At 39.3% G+C, this 18,692-nt stretch overlaps 1 protein-coding gene across 1 annotated transcript in view; it reads left to right on the top strand.

Annotated features, from left to right (window-relative positions):
- The window catches only part of cracr2aa (calcium release activated channel regulator 2Aa), a 45,248-nt gene that overhangs the window by 2,336 nt on the left and 24,220 nt on the right, over positions 1-18,692 (top strand). The window contains exon 2 of the mRNA XM_066724170.1: positions 14,701-15,064. Coding sequence (XP_066580267.1) covers positions 14,852-15,064 — 213 coding nt within the window. The 5' untranslated portion in view covers positions 14,701-14,851. The remainder of the gene's footprint in view (positions 1-14,700; positions 15,065-18,692) is intronic.

Below are 18,692 nucleotides of genomic sequence, written 5' to 3' on the forward strand. Positions count from 1 at the left end.
GATGAAACACAGGACAACATCAAGTACTACTTTCATCAAAACTTCAAACAGACAAGACAGAGTTTAAACTGCACGTATTGAAGGACTGAGCGCATCAAATATAATAAGTTCGGTACAGTACAGTATCAGGGAACCAAATGAATGGAGGTTTTATGTGTTACACAGACCTTCCTTGTTTGGGGTTTGAAAGTCACTCAGACATTTGGCTCTGTAGTAAATATTTTAGTGGGGAAGGGTCAATTGGCAGCTTTCAGGCTAAATTCAAGATTGGTCATGGATTTCGAATTGTGTATGTGCACATCTATACTATATGGCATACAAAGGTGGCACCACATGTTTGTAAATTGTAAAGAGGTTAACTAAGGGAGTTTACTGCACAAGTTTTTCCTTTACCTGACTTGCTATTTCTGTAAAAAAGCAGAACTTTGTTTGAGCTACAAGTGTGTAACAGTTCAGAAGCTCCTCCTACATATGCTGATTTTGATCTGTTTCAGACTCTCCTCATGTCACAATCATTGTACCAACTTGCTTCCTGTGTTACTGTTCCATATCTTCTGAAAGAGTATAGCCTACTTTTTAAAGCTTAAAACCTTCTTCGTTAGTCACGTAAAAATAGATGACACAAAGGAGACAATTGATCTCTCTAAATGAAAAACTGGTCTGACTTCTGAAGAAGGAAGTTGTGTGTGTCTGTTGAGGTTTCTCACTAGATACCAATGGTGTTGTTCTTTGTGGTAACAGCTACAGAAGATAAAATGTTACTGAACCAGAAACCCTATTAACATTCACACAAGACAATGCCTGGAGTTAACAGTGAGGCAGAGTTTCTAGTGTGTGAATCCCAACTGCTTTGGTTACCATTGAGAGTTTAAATCTGTAAACAACTCTAATTTATGTGTTTACTATATCCTCAAATCTTTAATTAATATTGTAAACCTTCATACCACCAAATGACTGTTACAGTTTTCCTGAATTGTGTTCTGGAGTGTAGCATACCTTCACCTATCCCACACACATCTGCCCACAAATTGGCTGATCTCATAAAGGGTATGATTTGATCGTAAAGAAGGATCAACTATAGGACAAATTCTGCTGCTAAAGATATTTTTCCTTTTTAATGCAAGCATATCATTTGTCTGCTAAGATGCAAAAAGCTGTTCTGTGGCTAGTGCTGTATAAACATGTATTGGTTGTGTATTTGCTTTAAAGGTTGGGTGCCTTTGAAAAGTGTGGTACACTGTGTACATTAGCAGTGGGAAGTTATTTGGGAGGTTATTTATACTGCTTGTAAATGGATTGTAGTTACATCATTACGTTACAGAGCTAAAAAGAAAAGCCATGTAATGGATTGCTAACATAAAAAATGAAGACCTAAAGCAACGCAGGACAGATTTCTACTAGTCTTCAAAAATAATGGTCACTGATTGTTGTGAAATGAGTGATTACCATCACATTGTAATTGTTTTTTTTTTATATATATTTGTGTTGATGTTCCTATAAGATGTAGTGCATATTATACTATAGTCAAAGCTGTATATTATGTTTCTAATTGTGGCATCTTTACTGCAGTTCTTTGTGAGAATGGAGGAGGGGTAAGTCTCAGGAAAGATGCAGGCACAGTTGTATATTGTAAAGGAATATATACATTTTTTTGTCTTTGGGATACACAGTCTCTGATTGCCATGCGGTAACAAATTAAAATGTTTTGCAACTTTTCTATCCTTGGGCTAAAGTCATGAGAGATCCTTCTTCATGATAATCCTACTACAATGCTATTGGTGCTATGACTTTTTTAGCAATAGTCCCAATGTGTAAATTAGGAGGCAAACATAAAACCGCTCTCCAAATCAGTTTATCAATGAGAGTAAGAACATAAGGCTCCACACTTCAAGAAAGATATCGCTGCTCTAGAGGCAGTTCAGAGGAGAGCAACCAGACTTATTCCAGGTCTGAAGGGAATGTCCTACTGAGAGACTGAGGAACTGAACCTTTTCACCCTGGAACAGAGGAGACTACGTGGGGACTTGATCCAAGTCTTCAAAATCATGAAAGGCATCGACCACATCAAACCAGAGGAGCTTTTCCAGATCAGCAGGGACACACGCACCCGGGGACACAAATGGAAATTGGGCTTCAAGGCATTCAAGACAGAAAACAGGAGACACTTCTTCACACAGAGAGGCGTCACAATCTGAACAAACTCCCCAGCGATGTGGTAGGAGCTGAAAGTTTGGGAACATTTAAAAATAGACTGGATAGGATCCTTGGATCACTTAGATATTAATGGACACCAAACGAGCACAATGGGTCGAATGGCCTCCTCTCGTTTGTAAACTTTCTTATGCTCTCCTCTGAACTGCCTCTAGACAGGCGATATCTTTCTTGAAGTGTGGAGCCCAGAACTGTCCACAGTATCCAGATGAGCTCTAACTACTGCATTGTACAGTCTGAACATTACTGCCCTTGTTTTAAATTCTACATTTTCCAATTTCCCCTTTACATTGCAGTATTTGTAACATTTCAGCTAAATTAAGCCCATGTGTAAGAATGCATTCAAACAAATAGCTGGTGTTAATGTTCTTTGTGAAGAAATGCAGGTGAAGTGAAATGGTCTTTTCTGTGTTATATAAATCAACTTAACTTAATTTCATGTATTTTCACTGACACATTGTTCAGAGATTTAAGTCTAGTTCCCAGCTCTGGCTTATCACAGGAGCTGGATTTAGGTTAATTCTGACATTCCAAGGGCATAACCACCAATAATAAAAGAAAAAGAAAAAGATACAGGTTAAGTTCAAGCCCTGGATAACTGTATAATTAACATAAGCAGCTTGTATCACAGATTACCAAACATTACAAAACCAAATATCCCACATTTTTTAAATTACACACAGAACTAAACATATTCCGTACTTTTGTTACAACATTTTGCCAAGTAGAAATAGCAGTTCTGAAACAGACCAGAGTAAAACTTTTATTCATCTTCAAGGGGAACTAGCATGATTGGTTTATGTACTCGTATCTTAGTAGGTATCTGTAAGTAAAGTAACTGTGATTTTTCTGTTCCACTATAATTGTAGTAAGTTTAAAAATTGTAAAGTATAGGCCTAACCTTCATTTCAATCATGGCTATGGCTAAAGTGGTTGTTCATCACCTGTTCATTATTAATATATTATAATTATATACAGTGAGGGGAAAAAAGTATTTGATCCCCTGCTGATTTTGTACGTTTGCCCACTGGCAAAGAAATGATCAGTCTATAATTTTAATGGTAGGTGTATTTTAACAGTGAGAGACAGAATAACGACAAAAAAATCCAGAAAAACGCATTTCAAAAAAGTTATACATTGATTTGCATGTTAATGAGGGAAATAAGTATTTGACCCCTTCGACTTAGTACTTGGTGGCAAAACCCTTGTTGGCAATCACAGAGGTCAGACGTTTCTTTGTAGTTGGCCACCAGGTTTGCACACATCTCAGGAGGGATTTTGGCCCACTCCTCTTTGCAGATCCTCTCCAAGTCATTAAGGTTTCGAGGCTGACGTTTGGCAACTCGAACCTTCAGCTCCCTCCACAGATTTTCTATGGGATTAAGGTCTGGAGACTGGCTAGGCCACTCCAGGACCTTAATGTGCTTCTTCTTGAGCCACTCCTTTGTTGCCTTGGCTGTGTGTTTTGGGTCATTGTCATGCTGGAATACCCATCCACGACCCATTTTCAATGCCCTGGCTGAGGGAAGGAGGTTCTCACCCAAGATTTGATGGTACATGGCCCCGTCCATCGTCCCTTTGAAGCGGTGCAGTTGTCCTGTCCCCTTAGCAGAAAAACACCCCCAAAGCATAATGTTTCCACCTCCATGTTTGACGGTGGGGATGGTGTTCTTGGGGTCATTCCTCCTCCTCCAAACACGGCGAGTTGAGTTGATGCCAAAGAGCTCGAGTTTGGTCTCATCTGAGCACAACACTTTCACCCAGTTCTCCTCTGAATCATTCAGATGTTCATTGGCAAACTTCAGACGGGCCTGTACATGTGCTTTCTTGAGCAGGGGGACCTTGCTGGCGCTGCAGGATTTCAGTCCTTCACGGCGTAGTGTTACCAATTGTTTTCTTGGTGACTATGGTCCCAGCTGCCTTGAGATCATTAACAAGATCCTCCCGTGTAGTTCTGGGCTGATTCCTCACCGTTCTCATGATCATTGAAACTCCACGAGGTGAGATCTTGCATGGAGCCCCAGACCGAGGGAGACTGACAGTTATTTTGTGTTTCTTCCATTTGCGAATAATCGCACCAACTGTTGTCACCTTCTCACCAAGCTGCTTGGCGATGGTCTTGTAGCCCATTCCAGCCTTGTGTAGGTCTACAATCTTGTCCCTGACATCCTTGGACAGCTCTTTGGTCTTGGCCATGGTGGAGAGTTTGGAATCTGATTGATTGATTGCTTCTGTGGACAGGTGTCTTTTATACAGGTAACGACCTGAGATTAGGAGCTCTCCCTTTAAGAGAGTGCTCCTAATCTCAGCTCGTTATCTGTATAAAAGACACCTGGGAGCCAGAAATCTTGCTGATTGATAGGGGAGCAAATACTTATTTCCCTCATTAACATGCAAATCAATGTATAACTTTTTTTAAATGCATTTTTCTGGATTTTGTTGTTGTTATTCTGTCTCTCACTGTTAAAATACACCCACCATTAAAATTATAGACTGATCATTTCTTTGTCAGTGGGCAAACGTACAAAATCAGCAGGGGATCAAATACTTTTTTCCCTCACTGTATGCTACATGTATTATTGATAATTATACCTGATGTCTGAACTGCACGCATAATGGATGTAACTGTATTTGTACTTGTTTTTTAATTCACATTCACTAAATTCTATATTGCTGTACATTGTATTTTGCATTTATTGTAATTTACTCTTTTGTGTGCATCTTTTGAGAAGTGTAATTTCTGACAACTCTAAGTTGCCCTGGGTAAAGGCACAGACTAAATACATAAAGATGAAGTCTCTCGTGATCAAATCAGTAGCTTTGCTAATTATGAACAGCTGACAGTGTTACCCATCAGCTGAGCTTGGAAATAAAGCACCACAACTATCAAAGTAGTTTCCTTTGAAGTGGTCAGTGTGCAGAAATGAGTGTAAGGGTAATGATGTTGAAATGTGTTCTCAGGTAAAACTAACCCCTTCTAAATTTCAGTATGATGGATGGACTTCACAATAAAAATACTTCCTATAAGGTTGATTCAGTTACAGTCGTACACTGGACTGCACAATGTGGTCCTGTCTTTATCTACCCTGAAATAGAAACAACTCCCTGAAGTCCACCGCAAAACCGCCCTTTCCCACATGACTGCCATAGACAACCTTTAAAAACTGGCCAGGCCTCTTTACGGTGACTGGGAGGGAGGGGAGGACAGTCGATTAAAGCCAGCCTTCCATGCCACTACACAGAACAGAGTCGATTTGTTGGGCAGTCAATATTTTCACTATCAGCAGACAGTCATGCACGGCACACTGCAAAAGCTTGGGTTCAGGCTGTCAACAGTGGTTAATCACGATGAAGTTATTGGAGTCCTAACTAAACTGTTAATCAGGTGAACCTTGTGAAGAAACTCAAAAGAAGGCATAAGTTTGATTGCAGAGTTGGTTTAATTGATATAGTGTTGGTCACTGCAGTGCTTTCATTGGAGTTATGTTTCTGAAAGTCATCCAAGTGTGTTAGATATACACTCACCTAAAGGATTATTAGGAACACCTGTTCAATTTCTCATTAATGCAATTATCTAACCAACCAATCACATGGCAGTTGCTTCAATGCATTTAGGGGTGTGGTCCTGGTCAAGACAATCTCCTGAACTCCAAACTGAATGTCTGAATGGGAAAGAAAGGTGATTTAAGCAATTTTGAGCGTGGCATGGTTGTTGGTGCCAGACGGGCCGGTCTGAGTATTTCACAATCTGCTCAGTTACTGGGATTTTCACACACAACCATTTCTAGGGTTTACAAAGAATGGTGTGAAAAGGGAAAAACATCCAGTATGCGGCAGTCCTGTGGGTGAAAATGCCTTGTTGATGCTAGAGGTCAGAGGAGAATGGGCCGACTGATTCAAGCTGATAGAAGAGCAACTTTGACTGAAATAGCCACTCGTTACAACCGAGGTATGCAGCAAAGCATTTGTGAAGCCACAACACGTACAACCTTGAGGCAGATGGGCTACAACAGCAGAAGACCCCACCGGGTACCACTCATCTCCACTACAAATAGGAAAAAGAGGCTACAATTTGCACAAGCTCACCAAAATTGGACAGTTGAAGACTGGAAAAATGTTGCCTGGTCTGATGAGTCTCGATTTCTGTTGAGACATTCAGATGGTAGAGTCAGAATTTGGCGTAAACAGAATGAGAACATGGATCCATCATGCCTTGTTACCACTGTGCAGGCTGGTGGTGGTGGTGTAATGGTGTGGGGGATGTGTTCTTGGCACACTTTAGGCCCCTTAGTGCCAATTGGGCATTGTTTAAATGCCACGGCCTACCTGAGCATTGTTTCTGACCATGTCCATCCCTTTATGACCACCATGTACCCATCCTCTGATGGCTACTTCCAGCAGGATAATGCACCATGTCACAAAGGTCGAATCATTTCAAATTGGTTTCTTGAACATGACAATGAGTTCACTGTACTAAACTGGCCCCCACAGTCACCAGATCTCAACCCAATAGAGCATCTTTGGGATGTGGTGGAACGGGAGCTTCGTGCCCTGGATGTGCATCCCACAAATCTCCATCAACTGCAAGATGCTATCCTATCAATATGGGCCAATATTTCTAAAGAATGCTTTCAGCACCTTGTTGAATCAATGCCACGTAGAATTAAGGCAGTTCTGAAGGCGAAAGGGAGTCAAACACAGTATTAGTATGGTGTTCCTAATAATCCTTTAGGTGAGTATACGTTTGCTTGTATAGTTTGTGTGGTTCTCCTGTTCCGCAAAACATTATTCATTACAGGTTCATTAAGAGGGCAGCAGTTACTCGGCTTGGTATCTAAACTGATACTCTTTAGGGTGCATTAGGGCCATTTTTTTGTGCTGTTAGATGGGTGACAAATCCAAGGAAAAAATGAGTAAATGAGTGGAGGAACATAAGGAATGCAGATGCCTCCAAACAGGTGTACTGCATGATACAATTAAGCAATTAACATCCTATCATGCTCTGTGGCATGTATAAAAATGCTGAGCAGGAACAGTTGACCTCGATTTTGTATAAAGATGGCAAGAGGAAAGGATCTAAGTTTCTTTGAAAGAGGGGTCATTATTGGGGCACAAATGGCAGGAGCTTCAGTCACACAGACACTCAACTGGCTCGTGTTCTGGACAAGTGGGCGAGTGCATGTGTGGCGACACCAAGAGAACGGTACAGGCCTGACTGCTTGACCCCTACAGTGAGGGGGTCCGGAGGCTCTGCTATGCTGTGGGGGGCATTTTCCTGGCATGGTTTGGGTCCACTTGTCCCCTTAGAGGGAAGGGTCACTGCAAATCATGACAAAGTTATTCTGTGATCACCTTTATCCTATGGTTTCACATTTCCTGATGGCAGTGGTCTCTTCCAGGATGACAATGCCCCATCCACAGGGCATGACGGCTCACTGAATGGTCTGATGAGTGTGAAAATGATGTGAATCATATGCTATGGCCTTCACAGTCACCAGATCTCAACCCGATTTAACACCTATGGGAGATTTTGGACCGACGTTTTAGACAGCGCTCTCCACCACCATCATCAAAACACCAAATAAGGGAATATCTTTTGTCAAAATGGTGTTCATCCCTCCAGTAGAGTCCAGAGACTCGCAGAATCTGTGCCAAGAGCATTGAAGCTGTTCTGGCGGCTTATGGTGCCCAACACCTTACTGAGACACTTTTATGTTGGTTCTTCCCTTAATTTGTCACCCGTCTATATATTGTATGGCAGTGTTTCTCAAACTTTTTTGGCCTACTGACCTCTCAGCTGGTGCAAACATTTCCACAGAGCAACCAGCCCCCTTCCCCTGCTGACAAAACACATTTGTTCATCTCTTAACAGGGCTCTAAACTGTTGACCGAAACACTTGCATGTGTGATGGGTGGTGCAAGGGTGTCAGTACACAAATGCAGTCACATTAGTTTTCAGTTGACAATTTGCTTAGGATGGGATATGATTGAGTCAGGCTGTGAAGGGAAACCACCTCACCACGATGTCACGCCCTCACCGTGCTGCAAAAATATTTATTGTTAATATTGCTGTGCTTAACAACCTGCAGCTGCGATAGAAACGACAACAATTTGGTGTGAGACCTTGGAATAGGTGACAGTCAGGCTGTTCACAGCTGTAGCACCATCACATTTCCATAGCAACTGTCTTAGTTTGAACGAACCTCTTTGAAGACACTGGTGTCAAATCTGGCGCATAAACTACATGATTATCTCATGTTGCTATTCTATAAAACAAAGAGTTGTGGACAGTTGAGGGGCTACTTTTTATTATTCAACATATAAATGAAGTAAATTAGTAAATAATGTATTAAAGATTTTTGGTAAGGACCCTCCACACCCAGCATAACTGGAAGTGCATGTATGTAACACATGAAAAGAAAAAACATTGCAACTGAGTCATTTACATATCATTCTTTTAAATATTTATTTGCATCTAATAAGTGTATTTCAAATGTTCCATTTTAAGTCGGGATTTAGTATTATTTATGGATCACGTTTATTTTATTTTACTAGTTTAAGAGTTCAGGAGAACAGCCATTTCAGCCCATCTCAGAAAGTAACACATGCCAGACTGACACTTTGAAATCTTCAATAAATACATAAGAAAGAACAAAAGAAAGTTTACAAATGAGAGGAGGCCATTTGACCCATTCGCGCTCATTTGGTGTCCATTAATAACTGAGTGATCCAAGGATCCTATCCAGTCTAGTTTTGAATTTTGTACTTAGGTATACAGAGACTGTTAAAACAATCTAAATCACTGCATAAAATATGTAAAAATTAAAATATTAATTAATGTACAAAACAAAAGGTATGAACATTGTCGTTATTTTTGGATCAACCTGCATTTGCATCAGTTTGCGGACCACCAGGAGAATCGGAGCATTGGCGGTCTGGGGACCTCACTTTGAGCACCATGGCTGTATGGGAATTTGGAAATGGCATTATTAATCAACCCTGCGCACTGCAATGGTTCCTGTGCTTAATTAGTGGAGGCATTTACTGGTGAGCCTCCCTTATAAAAACACCATAATATCACTTTTCTATTTCATGTGACCCCATCAGACTACAGCATGTTCTTCGATCCTTGATCAAACCAGGCCTGCTTTCAGTTGAGTAGCTCAACGATATCTGGTAAGAGTTGTGAGGGTTAACAGGTTACTATTAATCACAGTCAGGTGACCATTTCCACTGCAGTTTTCTTGTTCACCCCACATGACAGAGAGAACAAGGAGAATAAGAGGGAAGTCTTTGATACCAGTAGTGAGTTTCCTTCTTATACTTTTGTTGGTAACTAATTATGAGAGCCTTTGAAAGAAATTCACCCCAAAAAAGTGACATTTAATTGTAGTGCCAATTATACAATGATATATTTTAAATGATGATTTGTTTTTTCTTGTTATTTTTGTTTTTTTCATCCCACTTCACGTGGCAAATGTTTCATATTGTGCAAAGAACTGATCAAATGTAAGAATCAGAATTGGACTACTACACTGTGCAAGGCTTTTAAAAGTATTATTCTTAATAGTTGACTCGTTTCTTCACCTGGGCTCACAAGTTTTTCGGTCTGCAGTGCCCAAATTAAAGCAAAGATTAACTTTTAACTAAGATGAGAAGGATGTACGTATTACTGACATTGGTTTGTTGGAAACTTGCCGTAACCAGACAAAGTATTGTCCGCACCCTGCAATAATCACGCGAGGTACATTTGCTCAGGAGTTGAGCAAATACTTATATCTTGTGTTCCATGTTGTATTCTCCTTTAATTATTTATTCCCTTCCTTGTTATTTGAGCCAGTATGTCTATTTAACTTACACTTTAATCTCAGTGACGTTGCAGGTGTCCGACAGAATGAGTGACATCATTTCACTGAACGTGGCTCATTTGAATGCAATTCCTTGACAGTTCATTGGGAAGTGAAGTACTTTGCAGGGTTGCATTTTTTGTCCTGATGGTAGTACATCATTTACACATTGTTGACAAAGATTATCATTTAAAAAAATCTAAAGTACAGTCACACCCGTCATAAAACCACCCCAACATATAACATATAAAGTTTCTCTACTCCTTTTCCTTTTCTCATTGTATTCTATAACTTTTTCATAATAGAAGCTTCCGGGAACATGTTCAGCACCTGGGTTTGGCTTTAGCTCCATTTTTATATAGAAAATGACAGAATTATATGTAGCCTACATACAGTGAGGGGAAAAAAGTATTTGATCCCCTGCTGATTTTGTACGTTTGCCCACTGACAAAGAAATGATCAGTCTATAATTTTAATGGTAGGTGTATTTTAACAGTGAGAGACAGAATAACAAAAAAATCCAGAAAAACGAATTTCAAAAAAGTTATACATTGATTTGCATGTTAATGAGGGAAATAAGTATTTGACCCCTTCGACTTAGTACTTGGTGGCAAAACCCTTGTTGGCAATCACAGAGGTCAGACGTTTCTTGTAGTTGGCCACCAGGTTTGCACACATCTCAGGAGGGATTTTGTCCCACTCCTCTTTGCAGATCCTCTCCAAGTCATTAAGGCAACTCGAACCTTCAGGTCCCTCCACAGATTTTCTATGGGATTAAGGTCTGGAGACTGGCTAGGCCACTCCAGGACCTTAATGTGCTTCTTCTTGAGCCACTCCTTTGTTGCCTTGGCTGTGTGTTTTGGGTCATTGTCATGCTGGAATACCCATCCATGACCCATTTTTAATGCCCTGGCTGAGGGAAGGAGGTTCTCACCCAAGATTTGACGGTACATGGCCCCGTCCATCGTCCCTTTGATGCGGTGCAGTTGTCCTGTCCCCTTAGCAGAAAAACACCCCCAAAGCATAATGTTTCCACCTCCATGTTTGACGGTGGGGATGGTGTTCTTGGGGTCATTCCTCCTCCTCCAAACATGGCGAGTTGAGTTGATTCCAAAGAGCTCGATTTTGGTCTCATCTGAGCACAACACTTTCACCCAGTTCTCCTCTGAATCATTCAGATGTTCATTGGCAAACTTCAGACGGGCCTGTACATGTGCTTTCTTGAGCAGGGGGACCTTGCGGGCGCTGCAGGATTTCAGTCCTTCACGGCGTAGTGTGTTACCAATTGTTTTCTTGGTGACTATGGTCCCAGCTGCCTTGAGATCATTAACAAGATCCTCCCGTGTAGTTCTGGGCTGATTCCTCACCGTTCTCATGATCATTGAAACTCCACGAGGTGAGATCTTGCATGGAGCCCCAGACCGAGGGAGACTGACAGTTATTTTGTGTTTCTTCCATTTGCGAATAATCGCACCAACTGTTGTCACCTTCTCACCAAGCTGCTTGGCGATGGTCTTGTAGCCCATTCCAGCCTTGTGTAGGTCTACAATCTTGTCCCTGACATCCTTGGACAGCTCTTTGGTCTTGGCCATGGTGGAGAGTTTGGAATCTGATTGATTGATTGCTTCTGTGGACAGGTGTCTTTTATACAGGTAACGAGCTGAGATTAGGAGCTCTCCCTTTAAGAGAGTGCTCCTAATCTCAGCTCGTTACCTGTATAAAAGACACCTGGGAGCCAGAAATCTTGCTGATTGATAGGGGATCAAATACTTATTTCCCTCATTAACATGCAAATCTTGTATATGTAAATGTATAACTTTTTTGAAATGCGTTTTTTCTGGATTTTTTTGTTGTTATTCTGTCTCTCACTGTTAAAATACACCTACCATTAAAATTATAGACTGATAATTTATTTGTCAGTGGGCAAACGTACAAAATCAGCAGGGGATCAAATACTTTTTTCCCTCACTGTATGTGCATGACTTAGTTGAGTGGAGTTTCCTCAAGCTAGCTCAAAAACTAGTAGTGATTCAGCCCTGTGTAGGAAATATTTTAAGTGAATGAAACTGAAGGCTAGTAAAACTAGACTGTATGGAGGAACCAGCAGTAATACCTGGGCTACAGGAGAAGTTGAATATAATTACAGTCAATATGAGTATTTTGGGAGTTATTTTCATTTTGGGTTACCTAGCCAGTTTTTATTTATTTAATAAGTGAATAAGGTTCCTCTTGTTTAACTGAAAACTCTGGCTATTTCGTTTGTCTCTCACTCCAATCCTTCTGAGTGTCCTTGTAACAATATGATCACAATATACTAGTACAGCCTACAAAACAAAAAACTGATTGCATGGTATCCCTATCATATGTTTTTAAATTAGTCTAGAAGGAACAAAGCATTTTCTCTGAATATGTACATTTTGCTTCCGATTTGGCCGTTTCCCTTTTTTTCATGTGCCACAGAAGAAGAGGAAAAATATATATTTTTAAGTGACTTATCCTTATTTTTATAAATTTTTGCTTGTTTCGCCCATGCTTGCATCCAAGGTCACTGTTCCCTTTCATTGTATTGACAACATCTGATGATTAAACCAGAGACATCAGTACTCATAGAAAGTATTTTGAATGTATTTTTCTTCTTCAAAATAAGTTGATGCACTGTTTTCCTGATGACTGTTGTTTCATCTGCAGCACTGTGTCTACAACAGTATTATTCAGTCCTCCCTCGAGTTCAGTTTCAGATCAAAGTGTAACACTAACATAATGTTGAGCTGGTAAACATGCCATTGATCATAGCCTGACCCATGTTTCTGGCACCAGTCTAGTTTGGCTGCACAACCAGATTACTTTTTAACTGGGGCTTCAGGTCAATATACAGTGAAATTGAATTAATTAATTTCCATGGTTAAATATATGACAATTCTGTGATTTACAGCTCAGATAAAGACAGCACAACATCTCAAAAAAGAGAGCATCATTTGTGTATTAATACAGAGCAGCAAGGAAGTCCATTTCATAGCATATCAGGGTGAGATGTGCAACAACAAATAAAATAAATTAAAGTAAAAGAAGATGGATGTTTGCCAAGAGATCCGGCATTAAGCCAATTTAATTAATAATCAGTTTTGTAAACAGGCATACTTTAAAAAACATATAGTAACAGGAAACATCGAATTACAATTTTTTTTCCTTTTCTTTTTATCTGATGGTTTTGCAGTGTAGCTGAAAGGATGAGAGAAATATATTTGAAAGAATATTTATGCAAAACATCTAACTGTCCGGAATAAAACCTCACTGGACTGATGAAAGCCTTTTCTTTTCCATTGTGATCATTTACATCTCATTTTATTCACCTCATAATATAATCACAAGCAGTGCATGGGACTGTGAAGCCTTGACATGAACCCACGTTCTGTTTGTGGTCCTTTTGTTCTTTAATTCAAATCCCAAATCCCCTCCTATCTAGTTATTTAGAGAAGTATAGCAGGTTAAACAGAGCTGTGATACAATAATGATATTGTATCAAAGCAGCATATAGCCTAACATGTTTGTAAATTATTTTATCAATATAAATTGTTATTATAAAACCGTATTTTAAGGGTTATGCGCAAACAGTGTCTCAATATTACGAGAGTACTGCAAAACAAAGGTTTTTTTTTTAATTTTGGAAAAAAGAAGCTACTCTCAAAACAGTATTGATGATTGTTTTATATTCTAATTGTGTTATAATATACATTGTATAAATATATAGAGTGTGTGTATATATTGTATATATTTACAGAGACATTACATTATACAGTGTCACTACACCCATTTGGTCAACACAGTACCACACATTAATGCTACTGTCACTGTGTTTGCCTTTAATTATTGTTCTGAAGCTGGGATCAGTCACTGCTTTAATACAGTTTATATGTATTAATCTTGTCAAGACCAAATTGCACGATAGTTTCATTTAATGATAACTAATGAGAAAGCAGTGGAACAGATGATAAAGAAATATTCTGAAAATGTGGTATTCCAGGTCTCTACTGCACACCGTATTGAATCATCTGAAGCTTGCAAGATTAAAACAAATGATTTAAATATCGAGAGGTACTAGACTTTCTCTCTTTCTGTGTGTATGTACAGTTGTTACTCTATGTACGTATGTATGCACTTTAGAAATGTCTGTTGATCTGGATGAGTCTGGATTCATGGATCAAAATAAGTTGTTATCCCAGCAATTCTATGCAAGCTTTAGTGACGTGTTCCATCCTTTCCGTTCAGGTAAATATTGCAATCTGTGCTCTGCGCTTATTACACTGTGTGTGTGTGTGTGTGTGTCTGAGTCTCTGTGCATTTTGAGAACAAGGAGCAACTAGTGTCTTTTTTTGTTGTTTGTTTGTTTCTCCTCAAAGGATAGTGTGGATTAAGAAAAAACTAACAAACTGAGGCACACTGCAGGTTTGAACTCTTTCAATGCGCATATGTAATCTCAGAGAAGTGCGGTTTGGTCTCTATCAGGTCATTCTTATTTCTCCTTTGTGTTCAGTATCATGAGTACAGTCTTCAGCTGCTCTTTCTGGAGCGTTGCGTGGTCATATCCATAGAAAAGGGGGTTTTAAAAGCTCTTTTTGTTGTTGTTGTGTTGTCTTTCTCTTAGGCTTCGTTGACTAATTAAAGAGGCTGTTGCTAAGAGATGACGAGCACCATAGTCTGGCGCTTCTGATGTGCTTACACCGGAACCTGCAGCGCTCAGGGGGGTTCTGCCACCAAACTGTGACCCCTTGAAAGGAAGAACTGAACAAAGTAGCATGGCAGCTTTTTCAAGCACCTGTGCCGCCAAAGTGGCCCACAGCAGCCGCACAAAGGAGGACGCCTCGTCGTCCTTAAGCACAGACGCCCGGGACTGGAGCGGCGGCGACAGCCTGGAGACCGGCCGGCTCACCATGTTGGAGAAGGCGCACGAGTTTTTCCAGACCTGTGACATCGAGGGCAAGGGCTTCATCAATCGAAGAGATATGCAGGTACGATGGGGGTAGGAAAGAAAAGTAGTATTGCATGCCCTGTCAAACTTTTTTAATTGTCTTTTAAATGCCCTTCTGTGAGCTTAATATCACACCGATTCCTAGCAAACTGTTTCTAAATGGCTTGGAAATATATTATAAAGTCCTGTTTGTTTCTTCTCTAGGGTCCAAAATAACCTTAGTTTGTATTAAGTAAAAGTTACCTACCTAAGATTGTTTTATATCCTCTCCTTTACTGATCCATTGTAGAATTTACCAGTGTTTTTTATTCTCATTACAGCAAATTTATTTTGTGGTCTTTTTATTTTTATGTTTTGAAATGGGATCTGCATCAACTATAAAACAGTATTCAAACCAGTACTGACATGAATAATATGGTTCAAGTCAACGATGACTTTAATTCTTCATTTTGAACTCTGAAGGATGTTTCAAATTAAGATTTTTATCTTATGACTTCTCAAAAGCATTTCATTTCATACTGCACTCACTCATCTCTTCACAAGAACATGTTGGTCGTGTTTACTAGGTCTCTCAAACGTTTGTGGTAAGAGCTGTACTGACTGTTTTTACTCTTTAAGTATATTCAGCTATTCAGCTGACTGTTTTGTTTTTAAAACCACATTATTTCTCTAAAATATCCCACCAATGCTTTTTTTTTTTTTTCTTGTTTTCTTGTAATTTGAGAGCATTGGGACCTATTCGATATTAGCATAAAGCAAATTGAATGATTGAATCGGGTGTAATATAACGTTCACCGCTGTAGAAATGTAAAGGTTAAAACAAAAATATTTTTTTCTTGTGGTAAAGTTTGTATGACAAATAAGTTTCTCTTCGAAAAAATGAACATAAAAATAGTACACGCTATAATATCACAGTCAAATTTTTGGTCAGTATTTTCTATGTGCACCTTTGACTCTCACACTAGCTGTAGAGCAGCCAGATAAGACCCGGCTGCCCCCTCTGCAGCACGGTCGGCTAATGACAATACCTGCTGAATGTTCAATCTGGGTGGAGGCTTTTAGGAAATTGTCTAACCACTTGTACCTCATTCACTGTTGCGAGTGGAGAGAGTTTAGTCCAGCTGGGGCTTTCTCTGCCTGGCCTCCGCAGCGTACACAAATGGCTAGAGCACTGTATACACTGGCCTGTCCTGCTGGTGTGTCCCTTCTCATGCGTATCCATTCTACTATAGTTTAAAGAAATTAGAACATTCTTAGTCTAATACATTATTATTATATCCTGTTGAGTTTTTATAAATATATAACATAGCCTGCTTTTAAACATATGCCATTGTATGCAAAATTAATAAATCATACTAATTACAAAACAAACAAACAAAAACTATGAGAAGCAAAATGTTGGTTAGTTTCTGGTTCTGGTTGTATTTCTTTGATTTTAGTAATCCATTGCTTTGTTTTTTCATATCACAAAAAAAGACTAAATTATGTATTTCTGTGTACTAATGTAATCTTTGAATTAAAAAGGGGGTGTTCTTTCTTTTTGTGGTTTAAAATATTTCTTTGACACGGCAAATGCCACCTAAAGTATACATTCTCATCTTACAAAATGCAAAAGTGCCTCTGTATTTGTATTTATGTGTATTTAAGACCTCAGTGAAGGACCTGGGGTTTCAACTGAAGGATTCTGAGGCAGATTTTTCATCCAAACTCTATACTTTAAAGCTGTAGTTGCCATTAAAAGGAGTGTGGTAAAATAATATTAATAATTATAGCTACGTCCTTTAAAAACAAAAAACGCAGAATAAAGCAGAATAATTGCAAGTTGTGTAGCAATATAGTTATAGTTTTGTGGTTATAGATAGATTTTTTATTTTTCATAATCGTTTTCTCTCTCGTGTTTTTCCACGTTTCTTATTTATGTGCAGATTTGGTTTTTAGCCTGGTAGGATATTCGCAAATGTATCAAACATACCTTTCATACATCACTCGTACATACTGAAGAGGCCTCTCAATAGCTTGCTACCTTTGATCCTCTATTTCTGACAATGCTCTTATAATTATGGACCCTTCCATCTGTTTTAAACACGTCTTGCACAACAAGCTTACAGAATATTTTGCTTAATTTTGATAAGTAATAGGAGTAGATACAGAGTCTTTACCATAAAATGATTCCATAAAAGTTTCAGTGATGATACCCTGTAGAGTAGGCCTATGTCTTATTGAAATTCAACTCTGGAGAAGGAGACTTTCTCAGAAGAATGATTTCTTGCTATGAGTATTATTGGAATTTCATGTTAATGCCGAGGAGCAACGGACCATTGCTTCGATATGTGTTATATGCCTCTTACTGGTGTGAATTTTGGTTTTCAAGTTTTGATTTTAAGATCTTTACAACCCACACTACTGAAAAGTACATTTAATCATTAATATGATTGTGATGTTGGCCATCACACAATTGTTTTAAAGATGTGGTTGGTTGTCTAATCACACGAGGTGCATCATACAATTCAGTAGAAAACATTTAATTGTACTTCAGTATACGGCGAACATGGATTTTTAAACCTAGATATCAAAGCTTCACATCTGGCAAGAGTCTGTACACTGCTTAATACGGATGGTCAGGGTGTGTTTCTGTGATGCTCAACCTGTGGCTTTTGTGTGTTTGCTGATGCTCTGTCCTGGAACAAAGACTAGGCCTTGGTATTAAGCGGTGATGAAGAATAGAGTGCTTTGCAAGGCCTGCTACGTACGCAGAGCTGTTTTAAAACCTGTGGCTTTACATTCTTGCTGTGGATCTGTCTCAGAACAATGAAACGGACGTGAGGTAGTAAAGTGCTTTTGCAAACCCTACTGTGTAGGTTTCAGTGTAAAGCTGTTTTATGCATTTATTAAAACCACTGTATTTTTCTGTGACTATTTGTGGAAGGTGTTAAACTATGTGTTTTAATATTATGAAAGATACACTAGATGTTAGGAAGTATAATTATTTACCATGTTATAAAGCTGTCTTTTTGTACAACAGATTACTGTCAATACCCTATAAATTCTAGTCCAGCATCTGTGTCCCAGGATGTAAACCATCTGATTTATTAGAACTAGGCAAAGATAATTTAGTCCTTTTTCAGGCCTGTTCTGTGAGTCATTTGAGGCTAGTTAGAGGCAAATGCATGTTTAGATGTTTTATTCCTGAAGATTACATCTTGGAAGTGCATACTGCATTTGTTTGGCCTTTTTCAGCTTTTTGTGCAGCATGCCATTTTCATCCGCCCTGAGCCATCCATGCATTTTTATGGATTATGTCATTTTTTCATAGTGTGTGGCAGAGGCTACCACTAACACCCTGTTAAGCTACGTTCAGCTCAACAAACTGTGTGTGCCTGCTTTTATCCAAATGTGCTGCTTTAAATTGCTGTCAGGGAATACCCATAGCAGGACAGGGTTTTTACAGCATTGGCCTCTGTGGAAGTTCCTGATAGTTTCTGGAACAAATCATTGCAGGAGTCTTTTTCTGTTAAGTTTTGCAGATTGGAAGATCTGCGGTCTGCTTTGACTAGTCTATTGACACTTGTCTGGAAAGCAAGAAGAGACTTATTTGACTGGCCCAGAAATGTATTCAGGTGGAAGTTTGTGGCTAATGTCTCTTACTGCCATCAGTTCAAAGGCTCCAA

This window comes from Amia ocellicauda, chromosome 15 (assembly GCF_036373705.1).
Source record: "Amia ocellicauda isolate fAmiCal2 chromosome 15, fAmiCal2.hap1, whole genome shotgun sequence".
NCBI lineage: Eukaryota > Metazoa > Chordata > Actinopteri > Amiiformes > Amiidae > Amia > Amia ocellicauda.